Source organism: Mercenaria mercenaria, chromosome 14, assembly GCF_021730395.1.
Source record: "Mercenaria mercenaria strain notata chromosome 14, MADL_Memer_1, whole genome shotgun sequence".
Classification (NCBI taxonomy): Eukaryota; Metazoa; Mollusca; class Bivalvia; order Venerida; family Veneridae; genus Mercenaria; species Mercenaria mercenaria.
The window spans coordinates 10,266,795-10,293,178 of record NC_069374.1 but is presented as its reverse complement, the minus strand read 5'-3'; the positions used below and the strand labels follow the sequence as shown (position 1 = coordinate 10,293,178).

The 26,384-nt window shown below is 35.3% G+C and overlaps 1 protein-coding gene across 1 annotated transcript in view; it reads right to left on the bottom strand.

The window, feature by feature from the left end:
- Positions 1-21,899, bottom strand: part of LOC123526369 (RING finger protein 207-like) — a 35,907-nt gene extending 14,008 nt beyond the window's left edge. The window contains exons 1-7 of the mRNA XM_045305496.2: positions 21,812-21,899; positions 11,672-11,836; positions 5,150-5,223; positions 3,801-3,912; positions 1,802-1,946; positions 1,303-1,384; positions 520-595 (exon numbers count right to left, since the gene is read on the bottom strand). Of these exons, the coding sequence (XP_045161431.2) occupies positions 520-595; positions 1,303-1,384; positions 1,802-1,946; positions 3,801-3,912; positions 5,150-5,223; positions 11,672-11,788 (606 nt within the window). The 5' untranslated portion in view covers positions 11,789-11,836; positions 21,812-21,899. The remainder of the gene's footprint in view (positions 1-519; positions 596-1,302; positions 1,385-1,801; positions 1,947-3,800; positions 3,913-5,149; positions 5,224-11,671; positions 11,837-21,811) is intronic.
- Between the last annotated feature and the right edge of the window lie 4,485 nt (positions 21,900-26,384).

Genomic DNA, 26,384 nt, shown 5'->3' with positions numbered 1-26,384 from the left:
CAACAAATAATGAGATATTATAATTTTTGGAAGTAAAATGCTAAACATCCAATTAGAGGAATAAATCTTAAAGTATTAGAAATTTTTCCCTACACTTAAAGGCATCATAATTTATCTACAGAAACAGTACTGCCTGGAATAAACCAGAAAACTGTGGTCCTCCTTACAAATGTGTGAATTTACTGGCATATGTAACAAGTGAAATGTATGAATGCCTGCACACTAAATATTTTTTGTTGGCAAGAATTAAGTCAGTTTAAGTAAGATACATATTTTTATATATGTAGTACTGTAAAATCCTCAATATCCTTAATATAAAGTGTCATGGTTCCAACAAAAAGGCTATTTCACGAGGACAAAACAACAAACACAAAGGTGGTGGTTAAGGGTCATTACAAAAATAACTTGATCTGGGATGCTGTATCCAGCCTAGGCTAGCAAAGTCCACTACAGCTTAACAGCATCCAAGATCAAGCTACTATTATAACAAGGCTTTTATATACTGCTGTGGCCACTAACCTGCATGGTATCATCGATCTTCTGACATCCCTGTTTGTACGCAGTCTCTAGATCAACACAGTGGGATCGACTTTCTCTGTTTAAAAAGAAATATAAAACTACTCAATATTGCAACTTGCATCCAGAAGAAACATGTTTCTTTTCAATTGTTGCAAGAAAAGCTAAAACTTATTTAAGGCCAACATCTACTTTGTCCCAATCTGTAAAGAATTAGCAACTAGTTTTTCTCTTGCGTTTCAAATTATACCAACTTTGATTTCATACCTAACATCTGAAGCTATAGGATATGCAATTCTAAACTTTCCTACGGCTTAAGATAGAAAATATCCCTTAAAGATTTATCAATTCCATAGGATCATCTCTATTAGGAAAGCGATAAGACTTAGTGTAGAACAGCTGCTGAAAGAAGTTTCAATACTAAATGCGCCAAAGTTTAGTTTTTTCTGTTTAGGATTACATCACCCAGTACTTCACATATAATCAGAAATTACTGAAACCTTTACGTATTATTACATTTCTGTTTTCTCTTTCATCCACATTGCTTTAACCAATCTAGTGTTGCACATGTACCTTATGATGGTATGACAAATGTAAACAAATCAGGTCAACCAAGCATTGCAACCTCTGGAATATTTTGCATTTGGGGTCAATAGATTTCATGACAAATAGAATGCAATAGCTGTATATAATTTCACCAAATTGAATGAGACACATTTGGATTGTAAATGTATATAACATAAATTTCACAAACTCCAATGTGTATTGTTCATTAGTTTAACTTACACTTTCATGTCCCGGAAACAGTTAATACACAACATGACTTTCTTCTCAGTGGAAAATAAAATGAATGGTTCTCCATGTATCTCTATAAAAATACGAAAAAAGAAAATGATGTTTAAATTAGAATGAAGAGCTGTATACAGTAAAACAAAGGTCTCTCCACATTACTATGTCTGTCAGTGATTTGACATTGAAAGTATACAGTGGTCGGAGATTATGCATGCAATAACAGCAGAGATTTTCAAATTTTAAAGAATACTGAAAAAAGTTTTACCAACTGATGCGTTCTGAAAAAAGTTTTACCAATATGTTCTGGAAAAAAGCTTTGCCAATATGATCTGAAAAAAGTTTGACCAATGTTCCTCAGTACATTAAATTTTTGAAAAACCTTAATCCTCCCTCCATATTTTATCCATGCAGTTTCTTTACTTAAAATATTACACTCTATTAAAATCTCAAAATGTACAAGTATAAGGCCCTTGAAGCTGTTTAAATTACTTACTACAGTCCTTTTGTATATCTCTGGTATGTTTAGTGTGAAGAACCACATCATGTTTCGAGAACATTTTGGCACGGTGGGTATCTTCTCTACATGTTACACATAATGGCTGGTTACACGTCTTACAATGAAACATCTCCACATTTGTCTGAAAATCAAAATTATTCTGTCAGATTCTGAGTGACTCTTCAAAATCTAGAGCTTTGGTTTGTATTAGTTAGTACTTATAAACATTTTAAAAAAACATGATTCAGAAAGTCCTTGGTAACATTAATTTTGTATCCATTAAAAACACTTACGAAGTATGACTGATGTAACAAAACAAAAATTTAGAAATGTGGGAGGATTGTAGGGAGGTGTGTGTGTGTTCGGGTTTAACGTCTTTTTCAACAATTTTTCAGTCATAATAACGATGGTGTCTACTTGTAGCAGTGGTCACAATGCCCAACTTTATAGTGTTGCCTCACTGGAATATCATGCCGTAGACACGTGGCATGATACCCCAGCCAATCACATTATACTGACATTGGGCTGACCAGTCCCAGCACTATCCTCTTAATGCCGAGCACCAAGCGAGGAAGCTACTAGTACCATTTTTTTACGTCTTTGGTACGACTCGGTCAGGAATCGAACCCACGACCTCTCGCACTTGAAGCAGATGCTCTACCACTAGGCTACCAAGGCGGTTTGTGGGGGCAGACACCTGATAGTTTAGAGTTGTGCCCTAAAGGTCAAGGCCAATGGGGTCAAATATTGTAATAGTGCTGGTTAAAGTATAATGGCAATCTTCTCAATATCATTATATCGTCTTAACTGATGCACCTAGTACCATCTAAGATCACGTAAGGCTTGGTCTTGGTAAAGGGCATACATCTAATAGTTTAGGGTCAGACATCCTTAAAGTCAAGGTCACTAAGGTCAAATATTGTAATTGTGTTTGTTAAAGTTTATAGCAACCTTTTCAGTTTCAGTGTGTTTTCTTTACTATTGCTCCAACATGAATAATGGAACCTAACTTAAGGATTGTATATAGTAAGAGGCAGATGTATTTTTGTTTATGCTCAAAGGTCACTGTCACTGGGGTCATATTTGTAATACTGTTGGCTAATGTTTACTGCACGCTTAACTCACAATGCATCTAGGTACTGTTATCCCTCTTACCTCCATTTCTTCTACTCCCACCCCTCCCCAACCCATTACACCTCGCTCTTCCAACTATTTTTTATTATGATTTTTACAATCCTCAAACTAACATACACTCCCAACTCTGTCTCAAATTACCCCTATCCTTGCACTCACTCATTTTTTTTTTGTTACATCTCTCATATTAAAATTCTTAGCGCAGTCCCTAAAACCCCAATTCTAACCCCTACCCCTACTTCCTCTACCCCCTCCCAGCCCATTACACCTGCCCCTCAATTTTTTTTCATTATTTTTTTTACATTCCTCAAATGAGCTTGCTGGTCAACGGTCATTTAGATCTCGGGGCAAATAGTTTTGATAATTGACCAGCAAGCCATTCAGTAAGTAAATAATATTCAGATTAATGAAATTCTAAAAATTCTACTGAAACATATAATCAAGTTAGGTGATGCCTCCATTTATATCAACTGATGTCAATGCCCTAAATCTTTAAGAAAACTAGAGGTGCTTTTGAGAAAAGCGCAGGTCTCCCATAACTGCCTAATCACCTGAATAGTAAGTCTGTCTTTATATAATGTTTACTCACAGAAAATATACCTCTGATAGTTTTGGAGTAAGTGTTGGAGTAAGTGGCCTATCGGATAAGTGTTAGCGTAAACGGCCTATCGGATAAGTGTTCAAGTAAGTGGCCTATCGGTAATTCAAGGGCCATAATTCCAAAGTGCCTGGGCTGATATGGCTAGTTATCGAACTTGGCCGAGGACTTATTGGCAAACACATTTTGTTCAAGTTTGGTGAAGATCGGTGCAATGATATATATGATGATATGAACTGTGTCAAGAAATTCAAAGTAACAAACCTGATCACAGTTAGCACATGTCACTGTCTCCCCTGTTGAAGACTCTACCAGAAACTTCAATATTGGGTCTGGAGGTGGGAGGGAATTCCCCTCTTTTATCAGTGTTACACGTCTGTAATGAAAATTGTGCGCATGCCAGTTATATCTATAATTTAAACATAACTCAGCAAAGAGGAAAATCAAGTGTTGCATATTCTGCAATAAACAATGATTAAAGGACCTGTGAGAGAGCATCATGATTTCAATAATGATGTAAAATAGCTACATAAGTCCAGTTCATCAATACATCAATGAATGAAGTTCATATATGCCAACAGGCAAGTCATATATGATTTTCAAGCAGGCTTCAAGTCAAATGTATCAAATATTGTACCTCCGATAGGCAACATCTTATGACCTGCCATAAATAACAAAAAAATATTTAGAAAAACATTGCCCACAACATTTATTATTGGTAAATTTCATTGTTTGTATATGTGTAGGTTGGCAGCCCTTATAACAACTGCTGTTTGCCACTGTAACCATGAATCATGAAACATCAAGCTGTATATATAGAGAATAATAGGTTAGTGCCGTAGATGAGAAAGTTTATCTGGCGAGGTGGAGGAGGTTATCGGGTGAGCCGAAGGTGAACCTGATAACGTCCGGAGCCGAGCCAGATAAACTTTCTCCATCTTAGGCACTAACCTATTATTCTATTTATCTTGTCATTACTTCATTTTCCGATATTTGGCAATTTATTTTACAAAAATAAGTGTGCGACAACCGCTTTAATGACGTCATATTCGTAATGACGTCACTTATATAATGACGTGATTACCGGCAAAATCGCAATAACGTCTTCGTTTTTGAATAAAAACTCATTATTTGACCACTCATTTTCTTAGTTCGGACATTTCCAACACAATGATGATGGTTTCGTTGCAAAATTTTATCGATCATAAGGTCACATGATCAACTGACCGTATATCACTGGTCACATGATTAACTGACGGTATATCAAGAAAGATATACGGCACCCTGATATCGGGTCGAAAATACTGCAAGTGACAGGATAAAATGAAATCAACTAGCATGCAGAAAACAAGTATTCAAATATTCCAAATTAAATGTAACCACAAAGTCACCATGTACAAAAGTTTAGATGAATTATCAATAATCTTATTTAAGTTGAGCGCAACCACACTTATGCACCAAGCATCTTTACATGACAATCCATTCTACGTACTATTAACATCCAAAGCATTAATTATTAGTAAATTTCAAGCAGTTACATTTATTGGTATTCAACACAGAAATATACTGTATGGTCACACTTTGCAAATGCAAATTCTAATATTGCTACATACCCACAAAGCGGACAGAGAACTTTGCCCTCCTCCACCATTCCTTGTATACACTGTGTGCAGAAGCTGTGGTAACACTGGAATAGAAGAAATTTATCAGCTAATTGTCCAAACTGTAACAATTTATACATGTAGCAGACAGACACAGGCTATATTTGTTGTTATTTTATAATACTTTTCAGAATATATGAGTCGTTTGCAAACTAAGCAAACTGATGCCATTACTTTAAAACTAGCCTACAAAGACCATCTTATACAAATGTATTTTGAAAAATATAAGGTATATGCTACAAATGTACCAAATTTGCCGGCCAATGTCAGCAACATCTTAAAGTCAACTTTGTTTACAACATTTGTAATCAATTTAATTTTTTTAAAATATGAAAATATATTGAACAACTTTTCTCATTACAATTTTTCGTTTCAACAATATTTATTTTCAACAAGATATCAATCTTTGTTAAACTATGTTTGTTAACTTTTGAACTTTTTTACTCGCATTGAGGATATGATAATGGTTACAATCATTGTTAACAATGGTACCAGATAAACTGAATTACAGATAATAGAAACAAAGTTTAGACCCAGTCTATGTTTTTAATACAATGTCATAGACTGGGTTTTAATGTTTTTACACTATTCCTGTTCAACCACTTTTGACATGTGCACTCTGAGGTGTTCTCAATGCAAGTCAATTGGAAAAGTGGTTGAACACTGAGGAATAGTTTTGGTGGGGAAATCGTAGTACCGGGCTTAGCACTTTTAAATAGGTTTCAAATCATGTGCATGATATTTACACAATATATTGAATAAAAAACTGACACCCTGAATTTTTGTTTACCTTTCCACTTTCACTTTCGAGCAACAAAATGACGTAGCGCGATTACGTGATTGGGCACAATGTAGTAACTTGCATGCATAACTTTAGCCAGGATTTTCTAAGTTTAAAAGGGAGCACAATTTGGCCAATATGAATGTCAGAGCTATGGAACTTGATGCTATCACCTATTTTTATAACCCCGAAGACACAAGTGAAGTTTCAATTCAATATCTGCATTACAAAATTTTGAGATAGTAACTTGCACACAAAACTTTAACCAGGATTTTCTATCCAACATATTGGGACTTGACCTAGTGAGGCTGAAAATTGACCTAAAAAAGAAAAAAATAAGTTTCAAAGCTATATGCCTTAGAGCAATAGCTATATGTACTTGCACACAAAACTTTTAACTAGGATTTTCCGAGTCCAAAAGGGGGCAAAATTTAGCCAAAATGAATGTCAGTTAAGGGACTTGATGTTATCACCTAGTTTTATAACCCCGAAGTCACATTTGAAGTTTCAATTCAATATCTGCATTAGTTTTGGAGATAGTAACTTGCATACAAAACTTGAACCAATATTTTCTAAGTCCAAATGGGGGCACTTTTTGGCCAAAATACATGTCAATGATATGGGACTTGGCCCAGTGAGGTTGGAAATTGACCTAGAAAAAGAAAAAGTAAGTTTCAAAGCTATATGCCTTTAAGTAATAGCTACTATGTAACTGCACACAAAACTTTAGCCAGGATTTCCTTAGTCCAAGGGGGCATAGTTTGGCCAAAATGCATGTCAGAGTTATGGAATTTGATGCTATCACCTAGTATTATAACCCGAAGACACGTGAAGTTTCAATTCAATATAAATCTGGATTAGTTTCAGAGATATAACTCAAGTTCTTGAGGAGTGGACATTGTTTTTTTTTTGTTTTAAGTAACAGTGACATTGAACTAGATCCTTTTATTAAAACAATCTTGGCAGCCTCAATTTAAGCCACCAGTAAGACAGGTCATCACTCCGGGAGAACTACGTTCCAACGTTAGTCATGTCTCAACGATATCATGTGACATATCTCAACGACTTCTGGTTACGGTATCGCTCAATATGACACGGCTTATATTATTTTCATATATATCAATTACTTTTATTATATGTACTTATGTCTTTACTTGAACATGTATTCGGATTCTAAAAGTAATCGCATAAATTTATTAAAACATTTAAATTTTAAAAACAGTTGTCTGTTATTTAGAAAATAGAAGCATTTTGCTATTTTCCAGAACAAAACAAATAAACTACACTTTTTCAACAACAATACTTACTGACAGTCAATGATCGATTAAAGGCAATGCCAGTTTTAATCTTAGAAATATATTACTGCAGCTGTTTTTTCATAAACGAACAATATTTATTAAATATCATGTCCCTCACTCTAACCGATGATGTTACTAACTCTATACGCAACAAAGGCAAGCGTTACTGACACTCATCGAAGTATTGCTGATTAACACATTACTTATATTCAAGTGAAATATACCAGCAAGTCTGTGACTGAAAATCAGATTTTGTTCAAAGTATGTACATGTACTAGTATTTTTTTTATCCGTTTCTTTTATAATCGTTTGACGGTTTTACCAAGATATCTTACTAGCAATATGTACGAGGTGGCGCGGAGTTGACTTATACTATTGCATGCGCACACCTTAATTATTATTAAGTCTGTAAAAAGATTCTTTAGAAGCACAGGACGCAACTAAAAAACCTGAAGTGAGCATGTAATCATAGGTTATTAGATTTGTATCTACATCTAGGTATATGCACGCGTTCTGCAGCGGAAATATAGAAATATTGCGCGACTTTATGAAGAATAAATGCTCATTTATCAATGCAAGTCTAAAAATCTTTTTATATTATTCATTATATCAATGATAAAAAATTTGTTCTTTAGCCCAAGTGGAACTGAAAATGTCCTAGTTAAAGAACTTAAAAACGTGACGACATCCATGAAACTGACGTCACAACTGACGACACGCACCCGAAATGAAACAGAAACGTCAATATTTATAGGTTATTGACTTTGTATGTGGATATAATGCACTTGTTCTGCAGCAGTAATATTGCGCGACTTTAGGAAATATTATCCGCGAAAGAACGAGTGCATATATCCACATACAAAGTTGATAACGTTTTTATTACATACCTACTATTAAGTAATTACTTTATGTCTAAATTTTCTTTCTGGTACGAAAAACAGGAAAAATACGAGAAGAATTTCTCCGAAAATCTAATAAACAAATCAAGCTGACGCGCATTCATATTTTCCGCAAGTTGAAACGTCAAATAGATGCCACAACGTGCGCGTGGACGTCATAGACATCACGCGATTCTTTCCATTTTAATGTTTAGAAAACATTCCTCTCTGATATGAAAGCGTTGTCCGCAATATGTACAGTTTAATAAATGGGAGAGTGGTGCCTTTGAGTAATAATGGCCCTGCCAAGGTGATAATAGCCCGAGGGCTATTATTTTCTTTTAGGGCCATTATCACTCAAAGACACCGTTCTCCCATCTATTTACCTGTTTATTACACGTGTACCTATAATCTTGTAAGAAAAGTTTAAAGTGTATTTTTCATTTGTTCAAGCAATTACTGGAGTTTTTCAGTTTCTATACCATTTGGATAAGAGGCTATATGTTGTATAAAATCAAATGCCTTGATAGTTGTACTTTCTTACATAAAGCATAATTTAGGGTTGAAAAGAAAATCATTTCATGAAGAATTACTACGAAGTTAATATACGACTGGCTTGTGCTTTCTTGCCATAATGGCACGTCTAGTGTTATAATCACCCGAGGGCTTTATTCCGAGAGCCATTGCGGCTAGAAGGCACAACCAGCCGTTTATTGACTGTTTTATCATATACGTTCATTTCATATTTATCTTGGTATTTTCATTTTATATATTTTCCAAACACTTTAAAGAATTATTTGTTTTGCTTTTTATCAACAATGCCATCAATATTTGACAATCGATCTAATTCAGCGCCCTTTCAATCGCCATAATAATGTTGCTTCATGACGTCAACATCAGACCGCGCTGACGTTCTGGTTACCCGGGGCCGTTATGGCGCCATTATGGATACATAAACAGAAGCCGTAATGACCGTTTTAAACGGCTTTTTGTTACTATTTATAGTAACGTATATAATAAGGAAAAATATTGCACGATCGCAGTCCATTGAAACTCAATTGAAATAATTTTAGATATGTAATAAGGAAAAACATTTCTTGCACACCAGACTGGCGTTTCCGTCGACTTTACCCATGCCTGCAAAACCCATCTGGCACCCCCATGCGATGGCTCTCGTGCTGGTTATGACAACTTGCGCTGCTTTGATATTATATGGTATTGCATATGTGAACTTAGACAATATCAGGTACCTTGAGACCTTCTCTTCGTCCTATTTACATGTAGTATTTTTGTCGGTCTGAAATACGTTATTTTACGGAAAGAACATACCGTTACGCATTAAACGATAATACTAAAGTGGAACTTTGTTATTGTGCTTCACTTGAATGTAATGACGTCATTTTCCCGCGCTGTGGGTGCATGCTCTGTCATAAGAATGAGTACTGCAAATGAAGTATTTCTAATTGCTTTTAAATTTCTGTTGTTATTTGTAAAATACGGTATGCATCAAAAATAATCTGTCAGAATGAAACGCTTATTTTTATACGATATGCAAGAAAAAATTCAATTATGTGTTTACGAACTCGACAGAAATATCCATCCTGAGGGCACTTGCGCCTTGTATGGTTACCAGTTATGACGTCTCAGATTTGCACGACGTAATAATAATTATTATATGCGGACAAAATGAGCAATACGCCTGCACATGGTGTCGAAAACATTTGTTACGAAATAGCTAATTTATGTGGAAAGTTCTTGAAGTAATGCTTTACGATCCTGATTATCTCAAAGAGCTATAAAAATAAACCTTCTTTGATTATCTGTACAGTACTGATTACCGGCATACTATCTAATAAGTGTGAATATATAAGCTATTTTGTAACATTAATGAAGCGTTCTACATCTCTCCGAGACAATTAAAGATTTTAAGGTTCGTGGTGACGGAAAGCCCGAGGTGCCCCTCCGAACATTATTTCATATACGGACGGGCATCTTGGTAGAGCAAACGACCTTTTGCAAGCGTACTGGATGGATTTCTTACATGAAAATCCCACATCTAAAGCTAAAGTTCAAGCACATAGATGAAAAGGCAAGTGAATCGAAGTCAGTGACCATTGCGAACATAGATTGGACGGAAGAAATAAGTAATGATTTAATAAGATTACTGAAAAGCGAGAAAGGGACGCAGTAAAATACAAATCTGTCTGAGATTATAATAATTGCCTATCTTTGGATGACTTTCAATTTAAATAAAGAAAAAAAGGCGTTTCAGTAAAACGACAAAGTAAAAGAGATTCGAATCACTGCACGACTTTTATGAATTATGTTTGGAAAAGAAAAGTAAAAGGGTGATGCAATATGCTGCATAAGTTTGGATTATCTTAGTAAATGAACAAGTTTCGAGAATTTAAAAAGGAAATTGGGAGATGAAAACAACGCAAAATACTAGCAATGAAATTTTCAGGAAATGCGCGTGTTTAAAAAGGACGAGAAAGAAAGACATTCAGTAAAGTTTAGAATAATATAATTGTTATGTTCTTCCAATTATTAAAACCTTACAGGTTCTCTATCCGCCTTTAACGTAAAATGTAAACATTGCAATGCATAACATGTATACACTTTTTCAAAACTGACTGTAAGAGTAATGGTTCAGCTGAGCACCACTTTTGTGTAGGAGCCATCGACAATGCTTACAAGATTCCATGGAATTTGATATAAATGAAAGTATTTCTATAGCGAATACCTGAAGATACTTATTTCTATTGAAGAGCATTAGCCTTACATTTTAGTTTTCATGCTGAAATTGTATATGATTTTATTAATCCATTTCAAAGAATTTTACTCCAGCCTGTGTAATACTATAATGTGTATTATTATAACGACAAATACATTCGTCATACTGATTAAATTGTTGTATCTTGCCCAGACGTCATCCAGTCATTTATGAAAATGTGAAAGAAATGTTCTCGACGTAAAGATAAGATGTACATAAGAATTTTCTACAAGTTCAAATGGTAATTATGATGCTGAGACTTTGCAACACTGTATGTGAGACGTTGTCACATAATGTCTGTTATCGTTGTGGCCTTGCAACATTTATGTAGCTTACATAAGTGTATTTGTAACTAGTTCGTTGTATCTTGCATAATGCTGCAAATAGCTAATATATCTTCCACACATCAAACTTATCTTTTCAGTTATGAAAACGTAGAATATATGCTTAATTACACATAATAAATGAATCAACAAGGTCATTCGAAGCGACACCGTAGCTTCATCGTTGAGGTATGTCACATGATATCGATGAGACTTGACTTACGTTGGAACGTAGTTCTCCTGGAGTGGGTCATGTTTCAGTAGAAATGTATCAATCCAAATTCAAGTTATTGAGCTGACAACATGAGTTTAATGCTGCAAATACATCTATCTACTTGCCACAAAAATCTGGTTAAAAAGTCTTGAAATAGTAAATTTTCCCCAGACATATTAAAAGTTCTATAAATTTTAAAAGAAATACCTGTAGAATGCAAGGATCCTTGTACTGTTCATTACAGACATTACAATGAAGTGGGTTCCATTTAGTGGAGTCAAACTCCTCAGTAACTTCTACAGCTGGATAAACTGTCCCCGACATCTCGACTTCTTCTTAAATCTACTGTATTGGATGATTACATCTATGTTGCTGCAAACAATTATAAGTGAAGAAAATATTGCAAGCCAAAAAAAAAATATCCCCATACTGGGTTTTTGTTCTTTGTTTTGGGATGAGCACAGTTTTTCAACAGTATTTCAATTATGTAACAGCAGGCAGTTAGCCTAACAAACTAACAAACATTCCCGGATTCTGTACCAGTAGTGGCATGTTCTCGGTAAGTAACTGTCAACTTCTCCACATCAATCATAAATGCATAATGTATGATTTCTGCCACAATGTCTTCTATCAAATTGTTACAGAAAACTGACAAAATTAATACTTTTGAAAAAGAAGTTTTGATATTTTCTACAAAATAGAACAAGGATAAAGTACATGTGATACATGTGATATAAGACAAAATATATAATATAATTCCCAAATAAGCTAAGCTTTGTAGATCTACTTCTTCTTAACAATTCACTTTTTCAGTATTATTTATTATTAATAGCGATTCTATAAGGTATAATTCCAAACTTAAAATTTACTCCAGAATCGATCTCCAAATACATACTTTACATGATCCTAAACAGTTTAGTAAGTGTAACAGGTATGTGCAAGTGTATATTATGGACTTCAACTGTGTAAAAAAATAGCATGCATGGATGACATATTTATGCTGTTTTTCAACAGTATTTCAGTTATGTAATGGCAGGCAGTTAACCTAACCAGTGTTCCTGAATTCTGTACCAGTAATTGTTGCCTGCTGCTATGATGTATTTGAATGGAATGCACACACTGCTAATAACCAATCATTCTTACTCCTGTGTATGGTTGGTCAGTTGCACTTATGAAAAGTTAGGAATTCATGCAAGTGTGCTTGAAAAAAGTCTTGTATTGTAATCAGTTGCCTAGATACAATAGCTGCAACCAATGAAATAATTACAATTGTATATTTACGTAGCGATGTGTGCATTACTAGGAAAACAATGTCAGTTCAGCAGGGTTCCTTCTTTCCCTGAATAAGCATCGAATTCCCTAACCTCATGCATAATATGTAGGGTTCATGTATTTTTGTTAATAACTTTGTAAATTAAAGGAACAAACAATAGGTTATATCAAATGTAGTATGACAATGTGACAGTATGATATTGGAGTTTGTTGATTTACTTCAAGTGAATGCCTGATTCCTAGACTGTCTCCAAGTCAGATTTAAACCTGGAAATTGTTATCATCTGTCTCAAACTAAATAAATTTGCTCTCTAAACCCCATCTTAGGAAGGTGATGCCTATTAAATATAAGCTTTTTTAATTACTAAGAATAGGTTTGAATCGTGCTGATTACATGGTTCCCATTAAAGAAAACTGTATTTTTGGTTAGAAGTTTGTTTTAAACATATTTATTTATCAAGATATACATGACATGTAACATCCATACAATACAATACAAATATCAAGACAAGTAGATTGAACTGAAAGCTGTTAGAGCTTACAATAATTCTCTCTACAGAGCTTACAGTAATTCTCTCCACAGAGCTTACAGTAATTATCTCCACAGAGCTTACAACAATTCTCTCCACAGAGCTTACAGTAATTCCCTCCATAGACAAAAGTTTTTCTAATGGTACTTCCATTTATTTATATTTCAGCTACTACGAATTTTAATATGAGAAGCTTTACATTCAATGAAATTTTCATGTTTAGAATTGTATCTATAAAATATGGAGAAAGCATAAAGACAGAACATTAGGGTATACATAAAGGATAGCTAATAAATTTTCCCTGCATTCCAATTCATAAAAAATAGTAGTTTTTTTCTGTATATCAGAAGGAAAATGTCCTTTATTTTCAAAACATTTTGCTTTCAACAGAATTGCATGTGTTTCTCCTGCCTATGCCATTGTTATAGTAATGAAAATTTCAAGTGATTTGAACACAAATTGATGAAAGTATTTGCATTTTACTGAATTTAAAAAAATCCTTATTTTTTCTGATGGTGTAAGCAAAATTGCTATAAATCATTCACTATGCAATAAATTTTCAAATTTCTTGATGCATTTATTAAAGAATATATCTTTTTATCACACCATCTGACCATGGTAATTTAAATTGTTTTAACTTCTACAAGTTGTTTGTGCTGAAGTGTCAAATCTAACTTCACAGGAATATCTGTTGTTGAGGGTGGTATCAAATACAGTAACAAAACAAGAGCCCGTTGAACATGAAATGCCCCCTTGATGCATTCAATAATTGCACAAGGAACAAAAATTATTTGGTCCTTTGCGCTGGATGTTTGACATACTGACCTTAAATTCATAATTATGGGTCACTGACCAAGTAAACTCTGTATCAAATGTGATCTTAGACCAAAGCATTCTCCAGTTATCTGACAAAAATGTTCTACTGTTCTGGGTCAAGTGATCTTGACCTTTGACCTACTGACCTCAAAATCAACAGGGGTTATCACTCATCAGCAGGCCATGACATCTTGCATATAAACTTACATGATCCTAGGTCAAAGCATTCTTCAGTTATCTTCTGGAAACCAGTTAACACTGTGAACTTGACCTAGACCTACTGCTCTTAAAATCAATAGGGGTCATCTGCTGGTCATGGCCAACTTCCCTATCAACTCTCATGGTCCTAGGCCCAAGCATTCTTGACCTATCATCCAGAACTGTTCTGGTTCACTGTGACCTTGACCTTTGACCAAATGACTGCAAAATCTGGTCATGACCAACCTCTCTATCAACTTCCATCATCCTAGACACAAGTGTTCTTGAGTTATCATCCGGAAATTGTTTAACTGTTCCGGGTCACTGTGACCTTGACCTTTGAGCAACTGACCTTAAAATCAATTGGGGTCATCTGCTGGTCATGACCAACCTCCCTATCAACTTTCATAATCCTAGGCCCAAGTGTTTTTGAGTTATCATCTTGAAACCAATTGGTCTACGGACTGACCGACATACCGACCGACATACTGACCAACCGACATCTGCAAAACAATATACCCCACCTTCTTTGAAGGGGGGCGTAATAATTAAATGGTATAAATTCAGTAATATCTCATGGCTCCATCCGAAAGACAAGTGAATTTTCTATAAAATTACTATCAAATACTGTTCATGAAATGGTTAATCTGTTACTGGGAATAAAACAACCCCATAGGCCACTGACAATATGAGAAAACAGCATATACTAGATACTCTAAACTAAAGCACCATATCAAGTTTATTATAACTGTTTCCTCATATAGTGATTTGAGGCTTCTGGTCAACCAGGAGCCCGGTAAGCTCAGTTGTTAGAGCACCAGACTTGCAAGCAGGGGGTTGTAGGTTTGAGTCCTACACTGAGTAGATGATTTTCTCAACAAAATACAAAAAAGGCGACAAGATAAATTGGAAAGTGCAGGCTGTGGCTAGTTTATGTACTGGCTAGCATCCTACAACTGGAATTTTTGGAATATTTTTCATGATAAATCAGGAAATAGATACATCTAGTGGTTGAAATTTCACGTGAACAAAGCTATTTATTTATTTATTTTGTTGGGTTTAACGTCGCACCGACACAATTTTAGGTCATATGGCGACTTTCCAGCTTTAATGGTGGAGGAAGACCCCAGGTGCCCCTCCGTGCACTATTTCATCACGAGCGGGCACCTGGGTAGAACCACCGACCTTCCGTAAGCCAGCTGGATGGCTTCCTCACGTGAAGAATTCTACGCCCCAAATGAGGTTTCGAACCCACATCGATGAGGGGCAAATGGTTTGAAGTCAACGACTCTAACCACTCGGCCACGGAGGCCCCTGTGAACAAAGCTAGGTTCTCCTCCCAACTAAAGAGCTAATTTGTTTACTTCTGAAATTAAGTCAAGTCCTTTTTGGAGGCCCGAACGTAGGGCCACCGAATCACGTTGTTTTAAGGTCTAACAGTACCATGTTTCCGGACAGCGAGTTGTCACTTTATTGATTTTCAATTTACGTTTAACATCAAATTAAACTTTATTTTCAACCAAGGGAAAGTAGTCATACAGTGTCCGAGTCGTAGAATTGTACGAGTTACCTCTCTTGAATCAATTATTTGAATTTTTATCTCTCCTGACTCAATCTTTTTAAAATTTCACTTTTCCCTGTATTAAATGTTTACTAAATGTCTCGTCTGCTTACCTCAAGTTTGCATGGGGCAATTAGATTAAATGACGGGACCTCACAGAAATACTGCGCATGCGCATCGCGCCACTTCCAACTTCCCCTGACATGTACACATGCTTCATGAGTGCAGACAAAATGAAATGTAGCATTTCTTGTAAAATACTTAAATAATAAATTTAACCATTGTAACTTTGCTGTGTTGTTGAATATCAAGTGTCTATTTCATCGTAAACAGTTAAGCAAGGTAACAATAAAGACCAAAATAAAGCATTTATAGAACTGTCTGGTTTGGTGGTGGTCCAGATTCGGTCACCGTCAGGTCCCTAGCCAGTAGAGCATGCAGTTTGCAGGGCTATATTCTGTTGGAAACTGGAAAGTTAATGCCCTGCTTTACAATTTCACTGTAAAGGAAGGATACGCTGCCAATTATATAGAACATGTGGTATTTGCTGATATATCGAGGCTATATCCTGTTGGAAGCTGAACTGTTAATGCCTCACTTTATGATTCCACGGTAAGGTTTAAGCCTTCAAAATTAAACCAAGGAGGAGTGTAGTGATTCCAGACTTCTGGTCAACCAGGAGCCCAGTTAGCTCAGTTGGTAGAACACCTGACTTACAAGCAGGAGGTGATAGGTTCGAGTCCTACTCTGGTCCATATAATGGGACGTTTTGGGACTGTGTGATAGCTTAAATTGACTGTCGCTGTCCCATCACATTCAAACTTATTCTGTATATTTCTGTTAGGAACTCCCCGATGAAATCTGTTGCGAACGTTTAGTGGTACAAGAATGTACAATGTATTTGTAATGATAACATCTCTGATAATTATTAAATTTATGTTGACATTAAAGCGTAAGATATTGCCTCACTGACATATATTTTGAATGTAAATTTTGTGTTTTGTTTCTGCAATTTAGTGTCACTGGCAGTCCACTGTGTACTGAAACTGGTGTCAGGGTAGGTTTCTCCTTGCGCCTGTTAACACATATTTCCAAAGCTTTAAGTCTCTTTTGTAGAATTAAGGTGTTATAGTTTAGAACTGCAAAAATATCAATGTTTAATTTATTGAGGCAAATAAGTTTGACCAGTGTTTTATGACTTTTGGATTTTTTAACATCTTCATTTTTCTACCAGAAAAATGCAAATATGGGTAAAGCTTAGAGGGATGACAACTGTAAAATAACATCTATCATAAAGGAAGTGTCTAGGGGTACGGATCCGTACCTCTAGACAAGCCTGTTAGGGGCTTTCTAGGGGTACGGACCTCCGTTTTTCTAGAGATTAAGGGTCATTTACATTTCAAATTTTGTTGAAAATGAAATAACAAATAAGATTTCATCAGAATTCACCTTAAACTTGGATCTAAATGGTTTACAAATAACAACGTTCATCCGATTTGTTACATTTTCTTCGGAACGTAAATAAATGAGGAACACCAAATAAATCACTGTGATTCGAACTATGGAAAAAAAAAATATAAAGATTAAGCAAAATAATGTTTAATGATCTTAAAAAATAATGTTAAATATGTTGGGAAAAAACTATTTTTAATTGATAATTAATCCTTAGTGTATTTGTTTTTCACACATTTGGTAGCCGTTATGAGATACATTGGACGTTTTGACAAACAGTTTCTTTAAATTTACTTAATGTCGCTTAATTGATTATTAAACAATCAGTTCTGTGCCGATTATCATTATACCTTGTTAAACAAGAGATCACAGAGTGATCTTGGCGCCCACCAATGTGCCATTTTTGAGTGTCCCAAATTTCAAGACTTACTGACTAGCTCAAGGTCAAATTTCATTTCCGTACACAACACTGTGCATGTGGTCCAAATTCGAAAGCTGTAGCTTGAGAAATGTGAAAGTAGGTCACTAGATCAATCTTAAGGTCAAAGTTTAATTCGGTACACAAAACTATGCAAGTGGTCCAAATTTGAAGGCTGTAGCTTGAGAAATTTGAAAGTAGGTCACTAAGTCAAAATCAAGGTCAAATTTCACTTCAGAAACAAATCTATGCATGTAGTCCAAAATTGAAGCCTGTACCTTCAAAAATGTGAAAGTAGGTCACTAGGTCAATGTCAAGGTCAAAGTTTGTTTCGGTACACAATCCTATTCATGTGGTCTAAATTTGAAGCCTGTAGCTACAGAAATGTGAAAGTAGATCACTAGGTCAATCTTAAGGTCAAAGTTCATTTCGGTACACAAAACTACGCAAGTGGTCCAAATTTGAAGGCTGTAGCTTGAGAAATGTGAAAGTAGGTCACTAGGTCAATGTGAAGGTCAAAGTTTGTTTCGGTACACAAAACCATGCATGTGGTCTAAATTTGAAGCCTGTAGCTACATAAATGTCAAAGTAGGTCACTAGGTCAATCTTAAGGTCAAAGTTCATTTCGGTACACAAAACTACGCAAGTGGTCCAAATTTGAAGGCTGTAGCTTGAGAAATGTGAAAGTAGGTCACTAGGTCAAAATCAAGGTCAAATTTTATTTTGGAATACAGAACTATGCATGTGGTCCAAATTTGAAGCCTGTACCTTCAAAAATGTGAAAGTAGGTCACTAGGTCAATGTATAGGTTAAAGATTGTTTCGGTACATAAAACCATGCATGTGGTCCAAATTTGAAGGCTGTAGCTTGAGAAATGTGAAAGTAGGTCACTGGGTCAAAATCAAGGTCAAATTTCATTTCGGAACACGAAATTATGCATGCGGTCCAAATTTGAAGCCTGTACCTTCAAAATGTGAAAGTAGGTCACTAGGTCAATGTCAAGGTCAAAGTTTATTTCAGTGCACAAAACTATGCATGTGGTCCAAATTTGAAGGTTGTAGCTACAGAAATGTGAAAGTAGGTCATTAGGTCAAAATCAAGGTCAACTCATGTCAAGGTTCATCTTGCCACTCAAAACCATACATGTGGTCCAAATTTGAATGTTGTAGGTTATTGACAAGAAGTTTTTAAAAGCTTTTCCCTATATAAGTCTATATGAACCATGTGACCCCAGGGCAGGGCCATATTTGACCCTAGGGGGATAATTTTAACAAACTTGGTAGAGAACCACCAGGCGATGCTACATTACAATATCAAAGCCCTAGGCTTTGTGGTTTGGACAAGAAGATTTTCAAAGTTTTTCCCTATATAAGTCTATGTAAACCATGTGACCCCCGGGGAGGGGCCATATTTGAACCTAGGGGGATAATTTGAACAATCTTAGTAGAAGACCACTAGATGATGTCACATACAAAATATCAAAGCCCTAGGCCCTGTGGTTTTGGACAAGAGGTTTTTCAAAGTTTTTCCCTATATAAGTCTATATAAACCATGTGACCCCCGGGGCGGTGCCATATTAGACCCCAGGGAAATAATTTCAATCATCTTGGTAGAGGACCACTAGATGATGCTTCATACCAAATATCAAAGCCCTAGGCTCTGTGGTTTTGGGCAAGAAGATTTTCAAAGTTTTTCCCTATATAAATCTATGTAAATTATAGAAATAAACAAAGGGCCATAACTTATTAAAAATTTGTTGAACCAGTCTGATTTTCAGGGGGACACAACTAGGGTACCAATACATCATTCTGACAAAGTTTGGTCAAAATCCCCCTGGTAGTTTCTGAGGAGATGCGATAACGAGAAATTGTTAACGGAAGGACGGACGGACGGACGGAAGGACGCCGGACCACGGACGCAGAGTGATTTGAATAGCCCACCATCTGATGATGGTGGGCTAATAACAAACTAAATTGATGCATATTATTATGCGTAATTTTTTTTATTTATTTTTTTTTTTGCTGAATTTCAAATATAATTCATTTAAGGGATAGATTCATTCATTAATCTAGCTGTCATCAACAGTTTATTTGACAACAAACAAATTGGCACGGAAAAGTGTATTCATTTGGAGTTCCTTGGTTATTTAGGTTTTGAAAAGAGAAGGTAAACAATCGGGTGAACGCTGGTATCTGTAAACCAATTAGATCCAAGTTTTAAGTGAAGACTGGTTAAGATTTATTTGTTATTTCATTTTCAACAAAATTTAAGATAAAAATAATCCTAAAATCTCTAGAAAAAGGAGGTCTGTACCCCTAGAAAACCCCTAACAGGCTTGTCTAGAGGTACGGATCCGTACCCCTAGACACTTCCTATCATAAAATAAGTCATCCTGATAAGCATAATAAGTAAGGCTAGTCCTACACTGGGTAGATGATTTTCTCCCCAAATTACAACATTCAGAGTCTGTTTGCTGCAACTCTGCTGTGAGCAATGTGCCTTATCGCATAATTTCCTTAGTACCCCATTAAGTGTACTTAGCAGGTCAAGGAAAGTACAATTTTTATAGAAAATCTATAAAAATACACACAGTCTATAAAAATATAGATAATTCCCATTTATATATATACAGATATGTACAAAACACCATGATTTTCACCTGCAAATCACAAGTTTTAGAAAGTCGTGCGAAACTATATGCACTGCTTAGGGCAAAGGCAGTGGCTACGATTACGGTACCGTAATCCTAGCCTCCGATTCTAGGATTACGGAAGTTCCGTATTCCTAGACAATCCTATGAGGATAGGCTAAGATTACGCAAAGAGCTATAAAAATAAATAGATTGGCAACTTGAAAGGCATATAGAGCAAATCTCGCCAAGCTCCCGTGACAAAAAAACGAGATCTCGTTTACCGGAAGTGGCACTTTCTCCACACGCCATTTTGTATGCGAAAGCAAAATAATTATCACCGTATGACCACGCTTCTTTCGATGGCAAAAAAAATGTGTACTTCGTGTCTTAAGACCATTTCAAATTAAACTAATTTTGTTTTAGAAGCTAACATGTATTTTAAATGTAGTTTTAAAGGTACAAATTGTAACTCCATGCTTGCCGATGTTTGTTTTTTAAGTAAGATAACGCCGAATCACGCTCTGACACGAGCTCACGCGAGATTACAGCCAGTTGCCATTCTGTGTATTTTATACTTCTTTGGATTACGGAAGTATGTAACAGGCATCCAGTATATGTTAGAACATGCATAAATCATGTTGTAAACTTATTTATTTCACTCAAACATCGATTTTTCATGCCTGTCGTACATATGGATGTTGATTTCGCCCGATTCTATTTGCACGGAAATCTAAAGTGACAGGTAAAATCAAATCATAAAATTTAAAGTATGAAATATTTTTTTTTAAATCCTTTTGAGCTATCATTAAGAATATAATCAACTTTTGTCTGTCAATTTCCAAAAAAAAAAAAATAAATAAATAAAAAACCAAAGAAAAACATTTAGTATGGTTTTGGAAAGAAAAGCTTATAAATACGGGTGTTGATTTCGCCTTTTTTTCGTGACCACTTTTAAACATAGACGTCACATAATTCATAAACATACCTGAGTGTTTTTACCTGAGGGATCCTACCGGAAGTAGACGATACCGACGAAGTGTTCAATCGGCCAAGTTTTAGGCTGTGACCTCAACTCAACTCGTGAAATATGTAAGTTTAAAACATCATTTATGCATGTCCTTACTTATTTCCGTAATCCTAGCCTATCCTCGTAGGGTTGTCTAGGAATACGGAACTTCCGTAATCCTAGAACCGGAGGCTAGGATTACGGTACCGTAATCGTAGCCACTGCCTAGGGCAAATTAGCGGTCCTTTGTGTATTTATAGTCTTTATTTTCTGACAGTTGCGGCCTGTAAACATCTCTGAGCTGATATTTTTAGCCTGTGAGCATGGTGAGAGTAGGTAACTGTCCGAGTACTATTACACTGTAGGATATTCATATTCACGCTCCATGTTCAACCAAGTTATAGAATGTCATATTCAGCAAATTAATCAAGAGATTGGCTTTTACGTATGACTGACACTTACTGCTGCAAAAACATCCGTCTGAGAATAAAATAAAACGATGTCCGTAAACATTTTGTTGGTCTTGATCTGTTTAGGTGCCGTACCGTACCGGTCACATAACGTGAAAAGAAGATGAAGAAAAATGGGAAAATATCCAAATTATTCCATTTATGAATTAGGAAGTCCTTCTTTGGAATTAATAAACATTGATTATGTTTTTCAAACTCCTAAAAAGGAGTCAATTATATAATGGTGTGATTCGTCACCAGGACACTTTTTCAGGCAGTGCAAATTTTATCTTTAAGTTTAAGATGAATATGTGTTACTTAGTCCTTATTAGGCTTTTCAAACTCTAATTAGGACTCTAATTAGGACTAACTTCCTCCTTATTAGGAACTATTCAATTCATATTATGAGTAACTAAGTACAAGTTAGAAAATTAGGTGTAAATAGTAAAGTCTGAATTAGTAGTTACAAAGTCGAGATCTTAGTTTGCCCGCCCACTTAGCTAAGTAGGGAGAGTGTTGCTCTACGGATTGCTAGGGGCGGGAAGTTCGATTCCCAAGCTTTTTCTTGAGACGAGGGAAAAGGAAAAAGTTACAGAGGGCTAGATCCGGAGAATAGGGTGGGTGTTCTAGAACATATACTCCCTGTTCATTCAAAAACTATTTTACACTTTTACCAACCATTTTGCCTAACGAGTAGGGTTTGTGCAAATGTGAACTGTGAGCGAGATATTGTGTCTACATGTATAGTTTATACGTCGATTGAAAGCTATTACAACGGGGAACAATTGCAAGGCGTGAATTTTGTACTCACGCTAAAAATAGCGGTTATCAATAGCCAGTGGCATTACTTTTGATCCCATCCTCGTAGTAAGTTATGATATCCTAATTAAGAATTACAAAGGTCCAGTTAAAGGTTATACAGTACTAACAAGGATTAATTAGGTCATAATAAGGAGTTATAAATCCTAGTCAGCCAAATCAAACTCTCAACAATGAGCAAATAAGTCCTAATCAGGAGTAACGGTGTCCTAATTTTGCTTTTCAAACCCCTAATCAGTTGACCATTATGATTTGGCACTAGAAGATCTCGTATTAGTTGCATGATTGTGAAAATAAAAGCAAATACATAGCATTTTTAGTGGGAGAAAGTAATATAACATTGGTAAACGCACCCTTTGCTGACTCTTGACAGAGGTCAAACTTGGCAAGGTAGCCATTTGATGAAGCGGATTAGTTCAGAGTACCGTAGCATATGACTGAAGAAGAGAATTCGGAAGAATTCATGCTAATATATGAACCTGGCGGAACAGTAAAATGCATAGAAACAGGAACAAAATTCCATCAGTAAAAGTCACATCAAAAGAATGCAGCCAAACATACAGAAATTTAAAAGTCAAAGACAGCAGTAGGACAATAAATTCAATCAATATGGATCGTGTGTACAGATGTATAAATTAAATGAGCATTTTAAAGTGATTGAAACATGGATTTTTAAATTTGCACCTGAAATTTGCTGCATTTGCCAAGAAACCATATAAATGTGTACCGGGGCTGTAACTTTCAACTGTGCGAACAGAAATAAGTCTAGTAAAACACAACCTGAATGAATGGTTAACGAAAATTAAATTGGTCTCTTTATCTGTTGACATGAACTATATAAATCCACAAAAAATATGAGCATAATTATGTAAATGTATACATGTACAAAACGTCTGAGTACACAAAGAATGTAGAATAAAAATAATAGAACAGACACAACATGTATTGAGATGATTAATTCTAGGCGGATAATCCTAACAATGTTTTGGAGATATGGGGTAATTTAATTGTGAAGCGACTATGTTATTGTAACTTTTATGAAGCCATACACAATTTCTACGGTATTCAAGTGATCTCCAACATAAACTTGGTTGCACCCTCGGAGACGCTGGAATACGAAGAGAAGGCAAACAGTGAAAATTGCAGACTTGGTTTGATTGAGTCTATTCATGAGGAGTAATGGAAAATGCAACACTGCCTACGCCCCTAGCACCAAAGCCTTGTCGTAGTCAAGATAATACAGGATTCAAGTTCATCATATGAAAAAAAAACAATAACAAAAAAAAAAACCTTTTGCCCGGTTATTTACCGGCGAGAAACACAATGAAGCTTGTATACAAGTTTTAGATGGCTGACAACGTCAAAAGCTTTAAAGCAGTTCAGATCTCGAAAGATAAGACTATTTTGATTGTCCTCACATAAGGATTTAATGAGATTATAAGCAAGCTCAGAAAGTTGAGTCTGAGTTGAGGTAAATCCCTCCACAAGTCACGTAATCCGTGCTGCAAATCATAACCCAAACGAAAAAGACCCTAATAAACCATGTCCCATAAGTGAGTTATTAGTCCAATAAACACAATCAAAACCATGTCAAATGAGCTGATGAATCGTTTATTAACATGAATGTGTCATTTGACAACACGCTAATGGAACACATAATAAACCGCTAATGGATCGAATAAAAAATTCGCTAATAGAAAATTAATTGAACACATCACCTAATGGAACACATAACAGATTGCTTAATAGAACGCTTAGATCGCTAAATGGAAAGCATAAAAGATCGCTTAATGAAACGCATAATAGATCGCTCAATGGAATGTTTTTCAATAAAAAGATACATTCCTAAAAGCAGGCTGTACTCAACAGTTTTGTCAAATTGTTTATGTAACTCAGGTGTAGCCTGTATTTGCAGAGATGTTCAACAGTTGAACAGGCCTTTATGTTATATTTTCATGATCATAGGGGTTCCGCTTTTACTTAAATCATTTGATAAATCGCCTAACAGAAATTCAATCTTTTTGAAATACGGAAAGACAAAGGAAATATACATTATATGTATAGCTAATTAAATTTCATACATATTTGTACAGTATGTCTTTTGAATCAGCATTCCAAGAAATATAATGGTATGTTAAGTTTAATAAAATCATGTAATTCTATCATGCTTATTTTATTGAAATATTCAAAAACATCACAGCATAAACATGCATTTAATTATAGGCTTGCTGAATTGTATGTATTAAGAATGTACCTGTAGTATGCATATAATATAAACTCTTGTAAATCACAGAACACAAATACACCTCTTCCATAGATCCACCTAGCCCATTCTCCATTCTTATTATAATCTACAAAATGCACTATTTTTTTTACCCTCTATATTCTTCCTGAGATGAGATTACATAACATAACCATGGCAACAAGAAGATGTGGTGTCAATGATTAATTGAAGAGATTACTCACACTCTATAACGTGATAACGCGACACCACAAGACAAAAAGGACACCAGATCGGACAACATGACACTTTTCCGAGATTGTTTTCGTTGTGCTGTCAGCATTTTCAATTTTGTCAATACACAATGTGAATCGATGAAAACCATATTGCTACCTGTAACCAGGTTTCGAGGATAGAAAGAGACATCTAAAGGAATGTTTTCTGAATTAAAAAGACCACCAAAGTACCCATAAAAAACTTTTTTTTATTTTTAGCACTTTTGCGCTTATTTTATTTGCAGAATATATTTTCGGTAAAATAAGACAGGTTTCATGTTAATTTCCTTCCCGCAGTACTCACGAGACAAGATCTATTTTGATCGAGACAAGACAAGAAACTTTAGGCCTAAAACATTTCTTTGTTTCCGGAAACATGCTAAAAAATTAGGGTAGGTAGGTCGAAATTTTTTTTATGAAGGGTAGGTCGGGATACAGGAAACAAATATTTTTTTTAAAGCCTTACTCACACTGAAATTTCGTAGAAATGCTGTCATTTACATTTATGTTTTTTTTATGTCCAGTATTTGAAAATACATGTATTTCATTTGGGCTGAAAAGGAAGATCTTAATTTATGTAACAACGGCAATGATGACCAAGAAGATCTACAGATGTACGAGAAAAGATTGTTCGGAATGAATTAATTGAGCATCTAATATATTGGACTTCTATATACATATATTGATAGTTTAGATATCTCTTTTATCCAGTGGCAATCGGAACGACGCCAAGTTTCGTCTCGGCAAACTTGATTTTATTGGTTTTGAATCGCGCGCGGTACAGGTCATTGTGATATATTTACAAATTGGTATTTCCAATAATCTATTAATAGAATTAATTTGTAGAAATGGATGCCTATCCTGTACATCAAGTGGGATTTTACCGATGTAATCATATGTACACATCACGTTTTCAATAACTTGCAAGGATATGCAACCAAAATAAAATAAAACAACAACAACAACAACAAAAACACATCATCACCACCACCAAGAACAACAGTAACAAAATACAACAGACAAAAATCGAACAACAACAACAACGAAGAACAAACAAACAATACTCGTTTATTTGAAAAGTGTCTTTCGGGGTTCTTTATGATACTGTTTTATTACATGACTGTATTCTATTGTTTCTCTGATTGGCTGAAAACGGTTCGAAAAGTAATGAGTACATATCATATCAACTTATCTTGGGTTATAAATAGTACGAAAATAAAAATAGATCAAAATAGGCGCTTGGAAAACCAATATCAACCTGATTTGGTCTA